The sequence below is a fragment of the Gymnogyps californianus genome, chromosome 8 (assembly GCF_018139145.2).
Source record: "Gymnogyps californianus isolate 813 chromosome 8, ASM1813914v2, whole genome shotgun sequence".
Taxonomy (NCBI): domain Eukaryota; kingdom Metazoa; phylum Chordata; class Aves; order Accipitriformes; family Cathartidae; genus Gymnogyps; species Gymnogyps californianus.
This window is the reverse complement of record NC_059478.1, coordinates 30,841,867-30,860,834: the sequence shown is the minus strand read 5'-3', so window position 1 is coordinate 30,860,834 and position 18,968 is coordinate 30,841,867. Positions and strand designations below refer to the sequence as shown.

Here is an 18,968-nt window from a genome sequence, read left to right as displayed (position 1 = left end):
CAAAAAAACCCACCAAACAAAAAAACCTAACATCCCCCCTCTGACCCCCAAAACCAACGAACCAAAAAAAAAAAAGAAAAACCCCACAGACTATTACCAGCCTATTAGTCGTGTAATATTTCTGGGGCAGCGGGGTTTGGTTTTGGGTTTTTTTCAATTGGGAGAGAAGAGGATGGTTTTTCATCCTCTAGCTTAACTTACGCATACCTAAATGTGTGTAGCTTAAATATATATGAGCGCAGGGTGGGACCTTTAGAAACATGAAGCTTCTTCTGAAGCTGGCTACATCTCAAGCAGTATAATGCAAGCTTCTTGGCCTGTTTTCCCAGTTAATTTCAACTGAATTAACTCCAAGTTTAAGGAGTTATATTTGAAAGCAGCTAATTCATGGTAGTTACCCGTGGGCGTTGAAAATTAATCTCTGAGACAAGTTACTCTTGTTTTCAATGTTTATCTCTAGGTCAACTAAACTTGTAATAATTGAGAGACTGCTGCTGTTGGCAGAGCGTTATGTGATAACAATAGAGGTAAGATGTAATTTCTTACTAGGCAAGGCTAAGAACACAACTTCCAATATTATTAAAAATAGTAAAAGTTATTTAAACCTATGCGACTCTAGTAACTTTGTTACATACCATCATAGAAATGTCTTTGTTTTCAAGGGTGGTATTTACTGTCATCCTTTTCTTCCTGTAGGACCTTTACTCTGTTCCCCGAACTATTCTACCTCATGGTGCCTCTTTCCATGGACATCTTTTAACGCTTAATGTTACGTACGAGTCTACCAAAGATACCTTCACCATAGAGGTAAGTGTGCACAGGTTATGTGTGTCATGCAGTGTTGATCACGTAGCTACTCTTGGGTTTTTTTGATGCTTGGACTGAACAGAGTAAGCTGGTTTTAAAGACTCCGGTCCACTTGAAAACTCTATTTGAAAATGTTAAAAGTGTGTATAAGGCTACTGTAATGGAAGTGTCTGTAGACTAAATGTGTTTTGATCATCATTCCAGGGTGGGAAAAAGAAGTTAGTTGCTTACTGTCAGTGATGGAGCATTTCTACTGCTGTCCTACCCTGTCAGTCTCTTTTGTGGACAATACCTTTACCACCCTATGCAGAGGAGCAGAAAGACTTTAATGGAAGATTTTTCTTTATTTCTCGTGGCATTTTCTGCTTGAGCAGAGTTACTGAACCAGTGTCGTTTAATTTTACAGGCTCATAGCAATGAAACTGTAGGGAGCGTCAGGTGGAAGATAGCAAAGATGTTGAATTCGCCTCTGGATAATATACAGATATTTGCCAATGACAGCCTGGTATGTTAACTACAAAGAATTCTCATTCTTTATGAAATTGAGTCTCTTTTCCAGAACTAAATGATATTTTCTTGCAGCTAACCGTAAACAAAGATCAGAAACTACTCCACCAACTGGGCTTCTCTGATGAACAAGTCCTTACAGTAAAAACATCAGGAAGTGGGACTCCATCAGGGAGCTCTGCAGATTCCTCAACCGCTTCCAGCAACAGCGGCAGTGTATTTAGTTCATCCTATGCAATGGAACAGGTACAGCGTAATAGCCTGAAACCTTCCCTCAGATTTTTCCTGGAGGGGGGATAGTTGGGGGAGACACAGCTGAGGTGGAAGAGGTACAGTGAGATGAGACAGAAGGTGTTCACCTTAGCGTTGTATCCAGTCTTTAGTAGTCTGGTTTTGCTTTCAAACTGCAATTGAAACAAAGCATTTAAATACACAATTGCCTTATGCATGCAGATTGGACTTTATAATCTGTATTCTGTCACCTGTTGTAGCCCGCTTCATGTTTATTAATCCCTACAGGGTCTTTTAAACAAACAAGACCCATATGATTTAATTTTGAGATTGTATATTTGTTGGGGGGAGAGATTTCCAGATTTCCACTATTAATAAAGCTGCAGTATGAAAATAAACTAAGAAGCATCAACTAGTGTGTTCAGACCACTCCTGGTCTGCTTTGTATGTCAGCCCTAACTAACAGTTTACTTCAAAAATTGACTGTTAAAAGGGAAATAGGGTAATGTAAAAATTCAAGTGTTGTCTCAGTCTAGAGATTTCTACGGGCCAGGTTGGCATCTGGGTCAGTTGCTTCAGTGAAGAACTCTCTTAAATTACGTGCAACAGAGAGGGGAGAAAAAGACCTTTGTATTTCTGCTTAATTCTCAGGAGAAATCCCTCCCTGGAGTAGTCATGGCTCTCGTGTGTAATGTGTTTGATATGCTTTACCAGCTTGCCAATCTAGAGGAGCCAAGGTAGGCAAACTAAATGGTTATTAAATATTGAAGAAATGCTCGCACTGCAAAGTTTGAATAGCTACTTATTTCGCAGTGTGTAGGCATCCACCAGGCCACAGTGTGGCTGAGCCCTATTTTGCGCAAGTAACTTCTGATAACTTTTCAGGATAACACTGCGAGTGAGGAAACTTCTGCTCTTGATTCCCACTGACCCAGCTATTCAGGAGGCTCTTGATCAGCTTGATTCCCTGGGAAGGAAGGTATGGATTAAACAATACCTAATCTTGGTGAGCTTAACAAAAAGGATTTTACTACTAAGTTTCTTAAATTCCCTGTCAGATTATAATCTGTGAAAGGTTTGAAACTCTACTGCAAAATAATGCTCATGTTAAGCATTATTGACTTATTTCCAAGCAGCTGCAGGCAGGAGGGTTATTAAGGGACTATAGGAAATGTATTGCCAATTACAACAAAATGCAGTAGTCTCAAAATATTTCTTCTGTGGCTTTTTTGTCCTAGAAAACACTGCTATCAGAATCAAGTTCTCAGTCTTCAAAATCACCATCCTTGTCTTCAAAACACCAACATCAGCCCAGTGCTAGTTCAATACTAGAAAGTCTTTTCAGATCTTTTGCTCCAGGCATGTCCACCTTCAGAGTGCTCTACAATTTAGAGGTAAGAAAACAAAAAACGGTTTCTTTCAAAAACAAGGTAAGTAACAAAAAACTGTTACTTCTTTCTACTTGTGTTTCTGAGCGCTAAGGTTTAAGTAGTTCTAAGTTTCTTAGGCAGGAGTCCACCATGACAGGGTCATTATGCAAAATGCAAATGTCATGTCATAGTCTGCTTTTATGTATGTGATAAATTCTACACAGAACGAAAGGGGTAAAAAGTTCCCATTTAGAGACTTTACTGTGAAGCCAGGCCCCTCTTTTTGTGATTTGCAAGGTGGAAGGAGTATTCTGAAGGAAGTGGAGAGGAGCAAAGAAACATCAAAGTCCTTACTGTTTAGGTCAAATTCCTGCTTGAATCTCCAGAAACTCTGAATATGTGATTTTTAGTGTGTGTGTGTGTATATATATATATAAAAAAAAAAAAAAAGCTGGGCCCATTAAAAATTAATGGGAGCTGTTGTTTAGTTTGATTGGGTTTGCTTGATTCAATTTGAAAGAAAAAGAATGCTAACTTCCCTTCTGTATAAGTCTACCGTATTCTGTCTGTAGAGGCTAAGGAGGAATATTTTTGAGAAGTATTCAGCTGTGAAGAATTTTCACTATCCAAATGTGCAGGGCCTTTACCCAGAAGCTTCTGGCCTGTTTTAGCTGTGAATGTAAAGTGAGTGGAATACATACAATTTTTTTACCCCTAAGTATTCTCCTGAGTAAGTTCTTTAGCCAAAACACTGGATTGGACCCTGTAAAAAGGTTCTTTCCAAGTGTTCAGTGCATGGATTTTAAAGAGTATAAGAGAGTTCAGCTGGTGCTGTCGTTAGGACACTGTCATCTGCACACTCCAGGAAGCTGGACAGTTTCTAGTTCTACTCGCAGGTCCCACTGTTTATAAGGACCCATTACAGATACGGTTTGAACAACTTGAAGTTGGAAGACCGGTTGCCAGCAGCTTCAAAAACAGTGGACAAAGTTATTCTCTTTCATTCCCAGTGTGTGCCAAGATTACTGTAGGAGTTTTCTTGTAGTTGGGTTTCTGTAGTCTAATGTTAGCTCTTCGTCTTCCTACACTGTCGTCACACTGCAGCATTAGGATTCCCCCCTTTTTCTGTACAGCTGGAATGAAAGATATTTGATGATGTCTTTGAAATATGTTGACAAGTTCTACAACTGAAAGCAAATGGTTTAGCATATCACAGCAAGGGTATCTTGTTGAATGGCAGGTTATATTACAGTATGACGAGATAGTTATCTGCTGCTTCTATGCCAGAGAAAATAATAAAAACAAGTAATAAATTGCTTGCTTTTCTGGCAAGGGATGAGAAGTCATAAATTGGATTAGATGTGTAGATTATGTGAGTGGACTTGTTCCTCAAGTCCAGTCAAGCCAATTGGAAGATGATTTCTGTCAGGAAAAGGATGATGTGCTTTTTTATCCCCTCAACTGGTGATCTGTTGAAAATATGGGAACCAGTCTGAACTGCTTTCTGAAAAAATGTGCACCGGAAATTTGCAGAGCATGTGAAAGAGATGAAAATTAAATGTTGCTGATGTTCAGGGTTATATCATGCAGCGTTGTGATAAGATTTCATGCCTGGAACTCTGTAAACCATTCTTCTGACCTGTAACCTGGAAAAGATGTATTTTGTTTTCCCACATGCAGCATTGTTGGCTGTACATGCCAAAGAGACTTCTCAAGAAAGTAAATAACTTCTGGGGGTGTTCTAGGGTTTTGGGAGGGGCTGGGGTTTTTTTGTTTGTTTGGGGGGGTGTTTTGTTTTTTCTTTATGTAAAATGAAGTGAAATTGATTATAGATGTACGTGAGATCTGACCCACAGAGACTGCGGACTTCCTTATGGCCATGTTTCTGAGTGTAATGGCAATAATCTTCACAGAATGCAGACTTAAAACAGGAGGGATGATACAGTGGTGATGTTCATAAGGCCTGTAGAATTACCTGGACCATCTTTATTAAGACAAAAAAGACCAATAGCAATACGGTTATGTTTCAGAAGGCATGAATCAGTAAGCAAGCCATCTGTAGGGTGTTTTATGAGATACTATCAACTGAAAATCTAGAAAGGAGAAGGATTTGGGCTCTTAAGGAGCACCAACTAAGCCTGAAGACATTTCATGTGCTAGAGTATGTACTTTATCCTTTCCTTTAAAAAGTAAACTGCAATGAGAAAAAAATGCCCTTTGATACAGAATAAATATCTGTACTAGCCATAGCTGTCTTGAATATTTTTAATGTGATTTCTCTTTACTGACTACAGCTTCGCGTAAGTGTATTGTTAACTGCTTCATTTGTAGTGAATTTTTTTCTGTTACACTTTTAACCTTCAGCAGATAAAGAATACTAAGGGCGGGGGGTATGCATGCTTATTTTATTCATTTGTTTTAGGTACTGAGCTCCAAGCTGATGCCAACTGCAGATGATGAAATGGCAAGAAACTGTGCCAAGTCTTTCTGTGAAAACTTCCTCAGAGCAGGAGGTTTGAGGTTAGATTTCAAAATCTTGACTCAATTTATAACACTTCATTTAGTTAGCAGTTCTGCATGGTTTCTGATTTCCACACTGTAGCACACTAGTACACCTGTCAGCTGCTTTTTCAGAGAAAAAAAATCCACCCAAAGCGTTTTTTTCGTTATCCAGTGTCTGAAAAGCTACTGTAGCTACCATAGTAATGTAACAGAGTACCTGTTGTTAAACCCCAAAATAAAGTTAGGCACAGATAAGCTTGTGAAGTGTAGCTTTTACTAAGGTAGTTGATATTTGAATAGTTAGCACTTAAGTGTTTCAGTTCAAATTTGCAAGTGTGTACATTACACTATGTCCTGCCTAGATACCAGTAGACATTTTAAGCAGTCAAAGCACAGATTGTGCAGTGGGAACCAAATTAAATTTTACAGTCCCCAAAATTCAGACCCTTCAGGTAAGAGTTGAGGCACAGTGTGAGTGGTTTGGAAGACCTGGCAATACTGCTTGTGCTTGTGTCAGAGTTATCAAGTTTATGTTGCTCTTAGTAATTCTATCCACCCCACACCCCCCCGCCCCATAGATCCTGAAGCATTTTCCAGCAGGAACAGAAAGCTTCCATCTGTAGATGTAGGAGGGGAAAATGGGGATGTTAGTCTCCAAAAAAGCCAGTTTGGCAGTTTTAACTGGCACTCAGCTGACTGAATAGGAGGAGGGAAGGATAGAGAGAAATTAATTGCAGCTCTCTCCTAATGTAAAACATTTTTAAACGGAGTCTGTCTTATTGATTTGTTTTTAAGTTTGGTGGTGAATGTGATGCAGAGAGATTCCATCCCATCAGAAGTGGACTATGAAACAAGACAGGGAGTCTATTCCATCTGCCTGCAGCTTGCAAGGTATGTAATTGCCTTTCATTAGAGAAAGTGCTGCTTTCTTGGCTTTTAGAGTGCGGCTTGTAATATTTAAGATTAATTGGTACTTTGAGTTCTGTTTCATTCACTTGCTGTGAACATTCAAAAATAAGCCTGACGTTTTTACTCTGTGAATGTAGGTTCTTGCTTGTTGGCCAGACAATGCCTACCTTACTGGATGAGGATTTCATTAAAGATGGGGTAGAAGCATTGTCCTCACGCCCCTTCCGTAATGTCAGCCGACAAGCAAGTAGGCAGATGTCCATTTGTGGAACACCTGAGAAGTCATCCTACCGACAGCTCTCTGTGTCTGATAGATCCTCCATTAGGGTAGAAGAAATCATACCAGCAGCAAGAGTTGCCATACAAGTAAGGAAGTGTTTGATGATTTATGGTGATGTAGCGGTGTCGTCTCCAGTGACAGCTGTATAACTCCTGGATTGTTAATCAAAAGTCTACCTTTTATACAGGTTCTTGCCCAGGATCCATTTAAAAGCCACTGAAAATCCTGACCATCAGTCTTTTTCCCAATCTTGATCTGAATTTTAACATAGTCTCAGAAATTATTTTGGCAGTACAAAGGGAAGCAGTACCCCAAAAGTGCTTACCAGAAATAGATCTACACAGAAATCTTACTTGTGATTTATTTTCAGTCATGCTTAACTCTAAGATCTTATTCTGGTTAATTTTCTGTGAATAGAAAGGAGAAGGTTCCTGCTTGAACTTGTGGCTTATAGTCCATGTTTCTTTGAATTAAAAATTTTGGGCAAGTTTTTTGTTTTAAATAGCTCATTAAAAATTAAATTCACTTGATGGTACCCTGGGGAAAAAGGAAATGTTTATTTTCAATACTTTAAGAAAATGCTGTTTTCCCCTTTATAGGCATGTCAGTGTAATTAATCTGAGACTGTCTACTTACTAAAACAATCTAATCTGACAAGAACTCAACCCATTTGAAAGTTGAGTCCAGTTGAAAGAAACTTCATAGTTAATGTAACGGGTATGCTATGTTAGGTTCTTGGGCAGTGCTTCCCAAATGGATCAATATGATTGAAATCAGCATGCCTAACTCCAGATAGGTGAAAAGGGTATCTATCCTAGTGGAGAATTTAAAAACGAACTACTTCCTGTTAAGGGAGCAATACTAATCTCTCCTTGGGAACAAAAAGACTCCTGTATCCTTGAGCCCACTTAGAGAAGAGAGAGGAAAACAGATCCAAGTGTCAATTTGATGTGATCCAGAAGATACATTCCTCTTATCCGTATAATTAACAAAGGCTGTTGAATATCGCAGAAGTAACTGCTGTTTCTTGTTCCTTCAGACTATGGACGTGAATGATTTCACTTCCACAGTGGCTTGCTTCATGCGACTCTCTTGGGCTGCTGCTGCAGGACGACTGGACCTCGTGGGAAGCAGTCAGCCAATAAAAGAGAGCAACACTTTATTTCCTGCTGGGATTCGAAACAGACTTAGCAGCTCAGGTAGGTTAACTGTGTCTCTAAACCAATCTAAAGAAAGCGTTTGGTTTATTCTTAATTGAACACTTCCTAAGCTTGAAACTGAATTCATTGGAGTTGGACTCAATGATCCTCTCGGGTCCCTTCCAACTCAGGATATGATATGATATGATTGAATTACACAAATCTGAGCAAAATGCTGTAGATTCATGTGGCATTTGGAGACGTGGCATTTGGGGAAGTTTTCTAAATTGCAGGGAACTGACCAGAAGCTGAAAACATCTGAAAAATGTATTGGATTACAGCACTTGTTCATTTCTTAATGCAGGAAGTAATTGCAGTTCAGGAAGCGAAGGAGAGCCAACTGCACTGCATGCTGGTATCTGTGTGAGACAGCAGTCCGTATCCACCAAAGATGCTCTGATTGCTGGAGAAGCTTTGTCTCTCTTAGTAACCTGCCTTCAGCTACGCAGTCAGCAACTAGGTATGAAATAGAATTGGATTACTCACTCTTTGGAATATAAGTAAGGTGGGGGAAGGCTTTTAGAGACAGACAAGTACAAAAAAATCATGAGGAACTTCTAGCTTTGTAAGCTGAGACAGCTCAAGTTAAAAACACAAGATTTCATTAAAAAATACAGGGGTTTTTTTCCAGGACTGAAGAACAGGTGGCATGAAACAAGGCACATAGTGCTGTGCCTTAATGAAATGTTTTGGGAAAGTTGACTTAGTGCCAGTATATAAATATTTGCACTGGCTTTGAAGTATGTAATTCTGTAAGCGCTGCTGTTTGCATAGCTAGTGTTTAGTACTTGAACCTTTGTGTACAGGAAGCGTAAACATTGGTGGAGGTGGAAGGTGAAGGAAAATGCTGTTATAACGTGGTGCCAGTCTCTGGTGAAGGAAGGACATGGGGAAATATGCAAATAGCCATTACTGGTTTTCAGTGTTGACGGGGGGATGTCCTCTAGGTCCTATGGTATTTTAATGCAAGACTGTAACTGACTTATTTTAAATTATTATTTTAAAAAAGATAGCCTGGTACTCTTCTGTTCTAGGATCTTTTTATAATTTGCCTTGTGTTGCTGATTTCATCATTGACATACTGCTTGGATCACCAAGTGCTGAGGTGAGGGTCTTTCTCTGAAAACTTCTTAAATGTTATACTTCTGAAATGCGTACACTTTGATCATTTAATATGGTCTGAAGATAAAATTGTTCATTACAAATATTCCCACGGTTTTTTGTATTTGAATGAATAACTTCTGTATAATTGTTAGTAATTCCAGTATCTAGTGATGTGTTGATAGAAAATGCTGAAGTATTACATTCTTTAGGCTTGTTTAATCCATGAGGCGCGGAGGACTGCGCTGTGACTAGTCTAAAGAAAATACTCTCATTTTGGTGAGACAAATTCTGTAAAACTAGTACTTTAGGGAAAGTTCCAAGTAACTTTCATCTCAAAAGATTTGGGTAAGATTTAATGGACTCTTCTGAACGTTTGAAAAATTCTTCCAAATGTCAGAACCCTCCTAAAATTCATTCTTTCTGATTTAAGATTATTCTGGATATTCTAAAATCTAGAGATTTTCAAGTCACGCTTACTTCATTTCATTGCATCGTATATATTTTGCATGAAGTCATTGCATCTTTTCCCCCTTATCTGAATTTATAATCTGTGTTTAATAAAGCATCAGAGCTTTTAGCTCAGTGATGAAAGTGGATTGCTAAATCCCTGTAGATAGAGAAACTGGCTGGCGGGTGCAGAGCTCATAGTCTGGTTTACCCAAGCTTTTCAATGTCTGTTTTTTCTGTTAGGTTTCTAACAAAATAGAAGTGTATTTTTTTGCAACCTTTGAGCAACTGCTAGTGTTTGACAATGACACTGTTTCAGATTCGTCGTGTTGCCTGTGACCAGCTGTACACCCTTAGTCAGACAGACACATCAGCTCACCCAGATGTACAAAAGCCAAACCAGTTTCTCCTGAATGTTGTTCTTGGTGCCCAGCTCCCTCTTTGGTCACCAACCAGCATCATGAGAGGAATCAACCAGAGGTAAGTCAGATGCGTGTTTATTGAGGAAGCAAATCTATCACATTTTTAAATGAGTAGCGCTGTGGAAGCTCTGAGGCACAAGGGATTAAGACTTTGCAAGTCTGTCGAAAGTAGACATCCCTGTCACGCCCCAGATAGTTTTGGAAGTATGTAAATTGAAGGGAAATAAAGCTGAATTCTCAAGGTACAGCTCTTCCTCTGTGAACTCTTATAGTTCAGCTTGACTTCCCATTTGGGAGGTGGTGATGGCTAAATAGGCCTTTTCTTTCTAGGATGTGGTCATGGCAGTCAGAACCTGGCTGGAATCCTGCATGAGGCATAGAGGCGATGGGATGTATGACAGTAACATTGACTTTATTTGATAGTATTGCATAGATCCAGATCAGAAACCAATCCTGAAGGCTCCAGCTTTTTCAGTGATGTCTGGACCCATGACTTCACCTGGTTTCTTGTTGCTTAAGTTACCCATTACACCTGTAGGGACTTGTAGGTGTCAGTCCTGTTAACTTGTCCCTGACTGGCCAAAGGTTGTTGAATTTAACAGTAACTTTAAACAGCAATTTCTAGAGGAATCTGAATAGCGGAGTAACCGAGAAGTTAAAACATGTTGTTGTTTTATCGTTGTCTGATAATTAATTAAAATTGTTAGGAGGTGAAGGAAGAAAGCAGCATTAAATGTTATAACATTCAGAAGTAGCTATTGGGAAGGAATTTGTTTAAAAGCTGCGGCATGTGCATGCAGAAGCGTACCTAGATAGCTGTGCTATTTTGGATTAGATGGACAGAACACACAGGCCTTAAAGGCAACTGCTTAGAAAAAAGTTTCTGATTTTAAATTAAACCTTTCTTCTATTTGTACCTGTTTCAGACTTTTGTCCCAGTGTACAGAATATTTTGACCTGAGATGTCAGTTACTGGATGACCTCACATGTAAGTATGTACAGGCACACATGTCATTCTGATTGCAGCTTCCAAGCATGTCTTCCTTCTATAGACAAGATATAGAATTGCCTTCACAGAGGGGTTACTACACCATGAACTCTGTGTGACCTGCCAGTGTGCTGGCTGTCCTGTGTTAATGCCTGGCATGGACTGTTCTTGGTGTTCAGTAACAGCAAGGCAGCTCACTCCTTTTCAAAAGTGAACTGAGTTCCTTTGTGGAAGGTATACTTTGTACACATTGTGGGGGAAACTAGACCGTTACCAAACTGTTTGAAATTCTTTGTATTTATATTCTACATTTATAGAGCTGTTAATTTTTCTGGGTTTTCTTTTTCTCTTGCAGCATCAGAAATGGAACAGCTAAAGATAAGCCCAGCTGCCATGTTAGAAGATGAGATCACCTGGCTAGACAATTTTGAACCCAACCGCACAGCTGAGTGTGAGACCAGTGAAGCTGATAACATCCTGTTAGCAGGACACTTGAGGCTCATCAAGACTCTCCTTTCACTTTGTGGGGCAGAGAAGGAAATGGTTGGTAAGTATTACTTTTTACTCTAAAGTGACTAGACTAGTGTGAATTCTGCATAGTACTAACTGATGACTTGATCAGTAGACAGTACGTGTGAAGACATTATAATACATTGGCAGAAGTGATACAGAGCTATGAGGCATAATTTTGACAGTTCCTTTGTTGTACCTTTGACATTTGATAAAATATTTGGATATGTTTTTTTTGTCGATATGGTGCTATTAAGTGATTTTGCTGTTATGGAACACCTTTTGACATTTGCAGTGATAATCTAAGTATTTAACAGTAGATGTGGATTACTGTGTTACAGGTTCATCTTTGATTAAGCCATTGTTGGATGATTTCCTCTTCCGAGCATCCAGGATTATTCTGAATAGCCATTCTCCAGCAGGCAGCGCTGCAATCAGTCAGCAAGACTTTCATCCAAAGTAAAAACTGGGTTTTTTGTTTATGTTGGGTTTTGTCCTAGATCTCATGAATGCAAATGTCACATTGGGGCTACAGATACTAGGATTTAATAGCAATGTTGGAGCATTTCTCCAATTCTCTCCATTTCCTACATAAGTGTCCAAATACCATTTTTGTCAGTTTTTGTGTGACCCAAAATCTTTGCTTTTCTGTACTTCCAAAGTCTGTGCTTTGTTTGTTAGATCAATGATGAGCTGCAAGCACAACTGAGTGCTAATTTCAGTTGAGCCCAAAGAGTACTCCTTTAGCTTGTCATTGCTTGGGATGTTGGCTAAATTGGAGCATGAGCAGGAAATTAACTTTCCAAGCCCCTTGTAAATGAGAATCTCAAAAGTTCCACTATTTTCTTTTTCCCTTCAAAAGAACTGCGTTTTGTAAAAAGCTAATGCCAAGCAAGTCTCCTTGCACCTGAGAGAGCTGATAATAGCCCAGAATATATCAAATGGGGAAAAAAGAGTGGGCTTTCTCTTTCCTGTCACACCTGCCTTCTATTATTGCCATACAATATCTGAAGGGGTGGGTAAATTAGCTCGTGTGGAGTTTTGTGCTGCTGTAGCTGGATTGCTTACATTACAGTGACTTGTTGGTGTTAAAGTTGGATCAGGCATATCTGCACTGACTTTCCACAAACCCTAAAGAAGGTTCCAGTGGAGCATTTACAACCGCTGAACTGCATGGGACTTGCTACACCTTAGTGTTTTGCTCCAGCTTTGCTCCGCTGCAGTTCATCTCAAGCATGCTCTTTTGTTTGCTTAAAGTAAATAAAACCTTTTCTTTGGTTTTTAGAAGAAAGGGCTGGTGTGTTTGATCCACTGAAAAGAGCTAAGTAGAAGTGTTTTGTACTGGTCTAGCGCAGCTTAGGTCTAAGGTCATCTCTTGCACCCGGTCGAGCTCTTTCAAAGCTTGTCTCCCTGTAAATAAGTCATTATGTCTCTGTCAGTGTTACAGTGATAGAGAGTATCTGTCTGTCCTCAGATGTACAGCCAATTCTGTGTCTTCTTTTTAGGGCACCTACTTTTCCTTGCTACTGAATGTTAACAACAGGTGTCTCCATGTCAGTAAGGGAGGCTTATTTAAAGGAGTATTCCTGGTGCTGCTCTTCTGGTTCAGTTCTTCCCTGTTCCCGTTCCCCAAGAAAGAAAAAATAGCACTCTGCAGTCTCTCAGGGGTGTTTTATCATTTAAAGTGTTCCTTTTGAACATTAATTGTCACTTTTTCTGAGTAATATGGCTTTCTGGAATTAGAAATAATTGAGTTATCTACAAAATAGATCTCAAATGTGGTTTTCTTTTTAGGTGCAGTACAGCAGATAGCCGATTAGCTGCGTATGAAGTGTTAGTAATGCTGGCTGATAGCTCACCTTCCAATCTCCAGCTTATTACAAAAGAGCTGCTTTCTATGCATCACCAGTGTGACCCTGCACTTACCAAGGAGTTTGATGTAAGCAAGAAGCCTTTTTTGATTTGTATTAGCATGGTTTGGAGAACTATGTATGATCTAGTTAACTGCTCCGTTCATGCAATTTCCATGGTCTTCAATTTAAAATGACAAAAAACAGGTAAGAGTAAATGCAGACCCATTTGATCTTCCTCAGAAGCAAATACTCCAGTAAGTCTTTGTCAGTTATTATCTGGATGAGAAAGAAGTATTTCGTAAATATCACCAAGTTTATTTAGATACATTTTAGGCCATTTTTAACAGTTTTGTGCAAAGTGTTAAATATCTGAATGACCAAATACAGCACTCTTGTGATCTTTCAGAATTTATATTCCTGGTTTTCCATTAAGTTGCTCTTAACAGCTCATATAAAGGTGATTATAAAAGCTATAGGTTGTTGTTGGAGTCTTGCGCTTTTTATAACTTACTGGGACAAAAAATGTGTTTGTCATTCTAGTATCTTCCACCAGTGGATAGTCGCTCCATTTCAGGATTTGTGGGACTGAAGAATGGTGGTGCTACTTGTTATATGAATGCCGTCTTCCAGCAGCTATATATGCAGCCTGGTCTCCCAGAGGTAATTGGTTCAACATCCAGTAAAGTTCTCTTTTTGGAATTACTGTCACCTGAACTGCAAGTTCATCTTAGCGCCTTTTGTAAATGGATTGTTTAAAAAAGAGTAAAAATAAAACTGTGTATGTATGTGTGTGTGCATAAATATATACACACAATAAATATTTAAATTACAAGTTATTGTGCTGTGTGTCATGACAACTTACAGTAATAATTTTGCCAAGAACCAATTTAATAACGTTATTTGTTTCCTTCCAGGCCTTGCTTTCCATTGATGATGATACAGACAATCCAGATGACAGTGTGTTCTATCAAGTTCAATCTCTCTTTGGTCATTTGATGGAAAGCAAGCTACAGTATTATGTACCTGAGAACTTTTGGAAGGTATTAAGTCTTTTTGTTTAGAATATATAGCTTTCCTACTTAACAAGTAATCATTTATTCAGCCTTTTCTCATTGCAGAATTTCTAGAGGTAAAGTAAGTTCTACTTCAAAAAATCAAAACATGTAAAAATAACAAATTTCTTTTAAAAAATCACTTTCTTTACTGATATGTGTATGGAATAACCACCTTTTTATACATATTTATACTTCATATAGATTTTCAAGATGTGGAATAAGGAACTTTATGTTAGAGAGCAACAGGATGCTTATGAGTTCTTCACCAGTCTTATAGATCAAATGGATGAGTACCTCAAGGTAAAAACCTCAGTGATTTCTTTCCTTGTTTATATGCATTTCCTTGGTACCTTCTCTCTCTTTCTCCTTTGTTCTTCAGAAAAGAAGGCAGAGAGCCATTCAGCTTATTTTATAATCTACGTAGTATTCAGAAGTTTAAAATTCCTGTTGCTTTCTTGGTCTTTCACTCTGCAATATATCCAACTGATGTTTAACTTTACATCTCCAACAGAAAATAGGAAGAGACCAAATATTTAAGAATACTTTTCAAGGAATCTTCTCTGATCAGAAGATCTGCAAGGACTGTCCTCACAGGTAATGTTAAATTTAGTGCATTAGTTATCAAGTTATGTGCTCCCATAACTATTAAAATGTGTAGCTCAAAAGAGCACAAGAAGGTAGACACATTTGCCTTTGTGAGCATCACAGCTGTTGATAGCTATGGGGCAAATGCAATATTCTTTCCTAAGCATATGTCTTGTTAATGCAAGTTGGATAGGTTCTACTCTGTCAATGCCTTGACTATTTTTCTTCTTGAATTTAGGTATGAGCGCGAGGAAGCCTTCATGGCTCTCAACCTAGGTGTGACTTCATGTCAAAGTCTGGAAATATCATTGGACCAGTTTGTTAGAGGAGAAGTTCTGGAAGGAAGCAATGCATACTACTGTGAAAAGTGTAAAGAAAAGGTATTGGTTCTTAATGTATGTGAAAGAAGATTAAGTTGTAGCTTGATATCTTCTTAAGCATTACATGGTCATAGAAGCCATGCTTAGATACTGCTTACTCTTTCTACATTGAAGACATAATCAAAAGGTTAAATCCATGCAGATAGCACTCTTCGTTCCCTGTAACTCGTATTGTAGACTGAACATTTAGAGGGATGGTAAAATGTTCTGTAACATACCAGCCCACTGCACAAACTCTGTAATACCTGTAATAGTACCCTGTCTGTACATATTATAGTCATCCTATGGTCATCCTGCCTCCCACGGCTGTATTGTAAATCAGTTCGAGATGGCTGGAATTGTGCATCTGTAGAAGAATACTACAGAATGCTTGAGGTATATAGATAGAGGTGATATTCTTTTTTCTTTTTAAGAGAACTACAGTGAAGCGCACATGCATTAAGGTCCTACCTAGCCTGTTGGTGATTCACCTGATGAGATTTGGCTTTGATTGGGAGAGCGGACGTTCTATTAAATATGATGAACAAATAAGGGTAAGAAAACTTTTCTGTATGGTGCCTCCCCCCCGCTGCTTTGTGGAGAGGACTCTCATGCTTCCTATTCATTCCTCCTTCTTTTCCCCACATTTTGATACAGGGATTTTGAGTACATGGTACACTTACAACACGATCATGCTACAGAAAATAAGTATTTTTCCTTAGAGCTTTCCTTGTCTCCAACATTCTCGGAGTCCTTTCAGAAAGCAAGAGCAAAAACCTCTGTAAAGACACTTTATTTAACTTCTGTGTCATAAGAATAAAAAGTTGAAGTACCATGTTTTCCTTTGGTGTTCCCAATGTGGGAAGTTTTAATACAATTCTCATAAAATTACACTAATCTCTCGGTTAATCTGAAATATTTCTTCAAACAGTTTCCCTGGATGCTGAACATGGAACCTTACACTGTGTCAGGGATGGCTCGCCAGGACTCGTCCTCAGAAGTGGGGGACAATGGCAGAAATGCAGATCAAGGAGGCGGAGGCTCCCCAAGGAAGAAAGTTGCCCCTACAGAAAACTATGAGCTTGTTGGTGTGATTGTTCACAGTGGCCAGGCACACGCAGGGCACTACTACTCCTTTATAAAGGACAGGAGGTAATGGCCAAGAAGACTTGCATGGGGGGTTTGAGGGCGGTCTAAAGACTACTTGTTTTGGGAAGGTATAGTGAGCCCTTCAGAGCTCTATTGGAAGCACTCTTCCCTTTCTTCACACCCAACATTGTGAGTGTTAAGATGACAACACAATATTATGGGACACCATATTATAAAAGTCTCAGCAATTCTTATGTACCTTGTATTGCAGTTTGAGGGCTTCCTGTGACACTTATTTGCAGATGATGTACTTGTCATATTTTTAATCAAGCTTATTTTTTTAAAATGTAACTTTGACATTGACTGAACTAAGCTTTCTATTTGCTGTCAAAACAAATGTGAGTTCAGGGTTGTAATTTGTAGGGTATTCAGAGTGATTTGGTTTTTTACTAGACAATCAAGTAACTTTGTTTCTGTTGTGTTTTTATTCTGTTTTGATCACAGGGGATGTGGAAAAGGAAAGTGGTATAAATTTAATGACACCGTTGTTGAAGAATTTGATTTAACTGATGAAACCTTGGAATATGAATGTTTTGGTGGAGAGTATAGACCGAAAGTCTATGATCAATGTAAGCAGAAGTACAGATTGATTTACAGTAGCTTTATATTTCATACTAGTTCTGAGTAGAGGTAGAGCTCAGTCTACTTTGAGTTACTTGGTCTAATAATCCTTCTGAAGCAGTTTTTTCCTGAAGTCTTCTGTTTACTGAAGGACCTAACAGCTTGTATACAGCCTAATACTAATTGAACCATATTCACTGTTGTTCAGCACTTTGTAGACTTAGCAGCAGAGGAGATTCAAAAGTAAAATGGCACCTTGTTAAAATAGTTGGGGGGGGAACAAACCACAAAAAAGGCCTTATTTTAGGCTAGTGAAAATGACTGTGTATAGAACATGGTGTGGCATCATATAGTCAAACTTTTCAATGCTTTAAGGAATTAATTCCAAATACATTTCCACCAATATTCACTTGTTTCATAACTCTGATAATTGTCTTTTTTAAATAAATATGCTTTTTGCAAAAATATTTTAGAATTCAGGTTTTCATTATTCGCTAACATAGACTGATGTTTTGATCTGACAAATGACTTTATACTGCCACTGTGTATATTACTTGCACACCCAGTTTCACTTCACTATAGGAATGAAAAAGGTACTAAACCTTCAAAGGCTTTCATCGAATGCCTTTTCTCCCATCAGCTAACCCTTACCCTGATGTGCGTCGGCGCTACTGGAATGCCTATATGCTGTTTTACCAGAGAGTGTCTGATCAGAACTCTCCGGTCTTACCAAAGAAAAGTCGAGTGAGTGTTGTGCGTCAAGAAGCTGAGGACCTCTCATTGTAAGTTCCTCTTGCATCTGTAAAGGTTTCTCTTACGTTGCTATCTAGACCCTATCTCCAGAACTAAGAAATGAATAATTCCTGCTCAACAAAGGAGTATACTGACACTTCTGTTGTTTTGGTTTGGTTTTAAGCTGCTTAATGACTAGTCTTTTATTGCTTTTATAATTTCCTCTTCCATACCGCTGTCACTATTGCAGTAAGAAGTTCAAGCTGACTGACAGCCTCACGAAGTATTTAGACTGTCCTCTAAATTTGCCTTAAGATTATACTGGCTGTACTGGTATTTTAAACGTGAACTGTAGATTTGTCATAGGTTTTCATTATTCACCTTGAGCTTGTATATATTTCAGATCTGCTCCATCTTCACCAGAAATTTCACCCCAGTCATCACCTCGACCCCATAGGCCCAACAGTGACCGCCTCTCCATCTTGACTAAGCTGGTTCGAAAAGGAGAAAAAAAGGGACTTTTTGTAGAGAAAATGCCTGTGCGGATATATCAGGTAGAGCACTCTGAAAGTGACAATTAAATCCTACTCATATGAAATTTAGGCACATGGTAAGAGGAACACAGTAACTTTGAAGGTGGCCTTGAAGTAATTCCCTTCTTGAAAGCAAAGCTAGAAAATAATTCTGAATTCTGACATAAAGTTATTAGCAAGCTGTTCAGTGGTACATTATTGTAAGTTTTGCTATCCCTTCTCACAAAATTGACCCATCATTCTTTGCTTTGAAGAAAGTGCAAGCAAATTAGTCAAACATGAGATATGGCAGCAGTCAGCAGGCAAGCAGGGAGAGATAAGAGCAGAGAAGATGCTTCATTTGAAGTACACTTGAGGAGTAATGGAGACGATGGCAAATTACAGTCATCCTCGAGTTCTTGAGTTCACAAGAACGGAGAAAGGGGAGAAGGAAGAGAAACTAAAAGCAGCTTCAATTCTGTTCCTGTCTGTTAGCTTATGTAATACTGAATATGATCTCAAAGGGGAAAACACGGATGTTGAAGGCAACTTTGCAAGTCAGGACTGAAAATGGAGGTGTGATGGCATTGGCAGAGCAGTGAGAGAATGGTAGAACCTGGATGTCGGTTAGCTGTCATAAGAGGAAGGTCTCAGTCTGCAGGCCTGCAGCTCTGGTCCATGCAGGAGAGGGTACAATCTTGCATATATTTGGCCTCCTGAACACACACCATCCTGCTGATCTGCACATGTGCAAGAGAGCCTACATCACATACACAGTCAGAATAAACTGTGCAGGCTATGTATGGCCCTCCACATGGGCTGTATCAGGGCATCAGTAGTCACTTTAGGCATTCTTGTATCTGGGGTTGTATTATTACAATAAACA

General features: G+C 38.9%; 1 protein-coding gene across 1 annotated transcript in view; it reads left to right on the top strand.

The window, feature by feature from the left end:
- The window catches only part of USP24 (ubiquitin specific peptidase 24), a 66,809-nt gene that overhangs the window by 32,929 nt on the left and 14,912 nt on the right, over positions 1-18,968 (top strand). The window contains exons 25-52 of the mRNA XM_050900582.1: positions 461-527; positions 697-807; positions 1,214-1,312; positions 1,390-1,560; positions 2,197-2,282; positions 2,431-2,524; positions 2,784-2,939; positions 5,338-5,435; positions 6,213-6,308; positions 6,464-6,692; positions 7,646-7,805; positions 8,110-8,265; positions 8,840-8,910; positions 9,676-9,836; positions 10,705-10,766; positions 11,122-11,313; positions 11,618-11,735; positions 13,071-13,215; positions 13,670-13,789; positions 14,044-14,169; positions 14,386-14,484; positions 14,696-14,778; positions 15,008-15,149; positions 15,563-15,682; positions 16,060-16,280; positions 16,722-16,846; positions 17,479-17,620; positions 17,974-18,124. Of these exons, the coding sequence (XP_050756539.1) occupies positions 461-527; positions 697-807; positions 1,214-1,312; positions 1,390-1,560; positions 2,197-2,282; positions 2,431-2,524; positions 2,784-2,939; positions 5,338-5,435; positions 6,213-6,308; positions 6,464-6,692; positions 7,646-7,805; positions 8,110-8,265; positions 8,840-8,910; positions 9,676-9,836; positions 10,705-10,766; positions 11,122-11,313; positions 11,618-11,735; positions 13,071-13,215; positions 13,670-13,789; positions 14,044-14,169; positions 14,386-14,484; positions 14,696-14,778; positions 15,008-15,149; positions 15,563-15,682; positions 16,060-16,280; positions 16,722-16,846; positions 17,479-17,620; positions 17,974-18,124 (3,601 nt within the window). The remainder of the gene's footprint in view (positions 1-460; positions 528-696; positions 808-1,213; positions 1,313-1,389; positions 1,561-2,196; positions 2,283-2,430; positions 2,525-2,783; positions 2,940-5,337; positions 5,436-6,212; positions 6,309-6,463; positions 6,693-7,645; positions 7,806-8,109; positions 8,266-8,839; positions 8,911-9,675; positions 9,837-10,704; positions 10,767-11,121; positions 11,314-11,617; positions 11,736-13,070; positions 13,216-13,669; positions 13,790-14,043; positions 14,170-14,385; positions 14,485-14,695; positions 14,779-15,007; positions 15,150-15,562; positions 15,683-16,059; positions 16,281-16,721; positions 16,847-17,478; positions 17,621-17,973; positions 18,125-18,968) is intronic.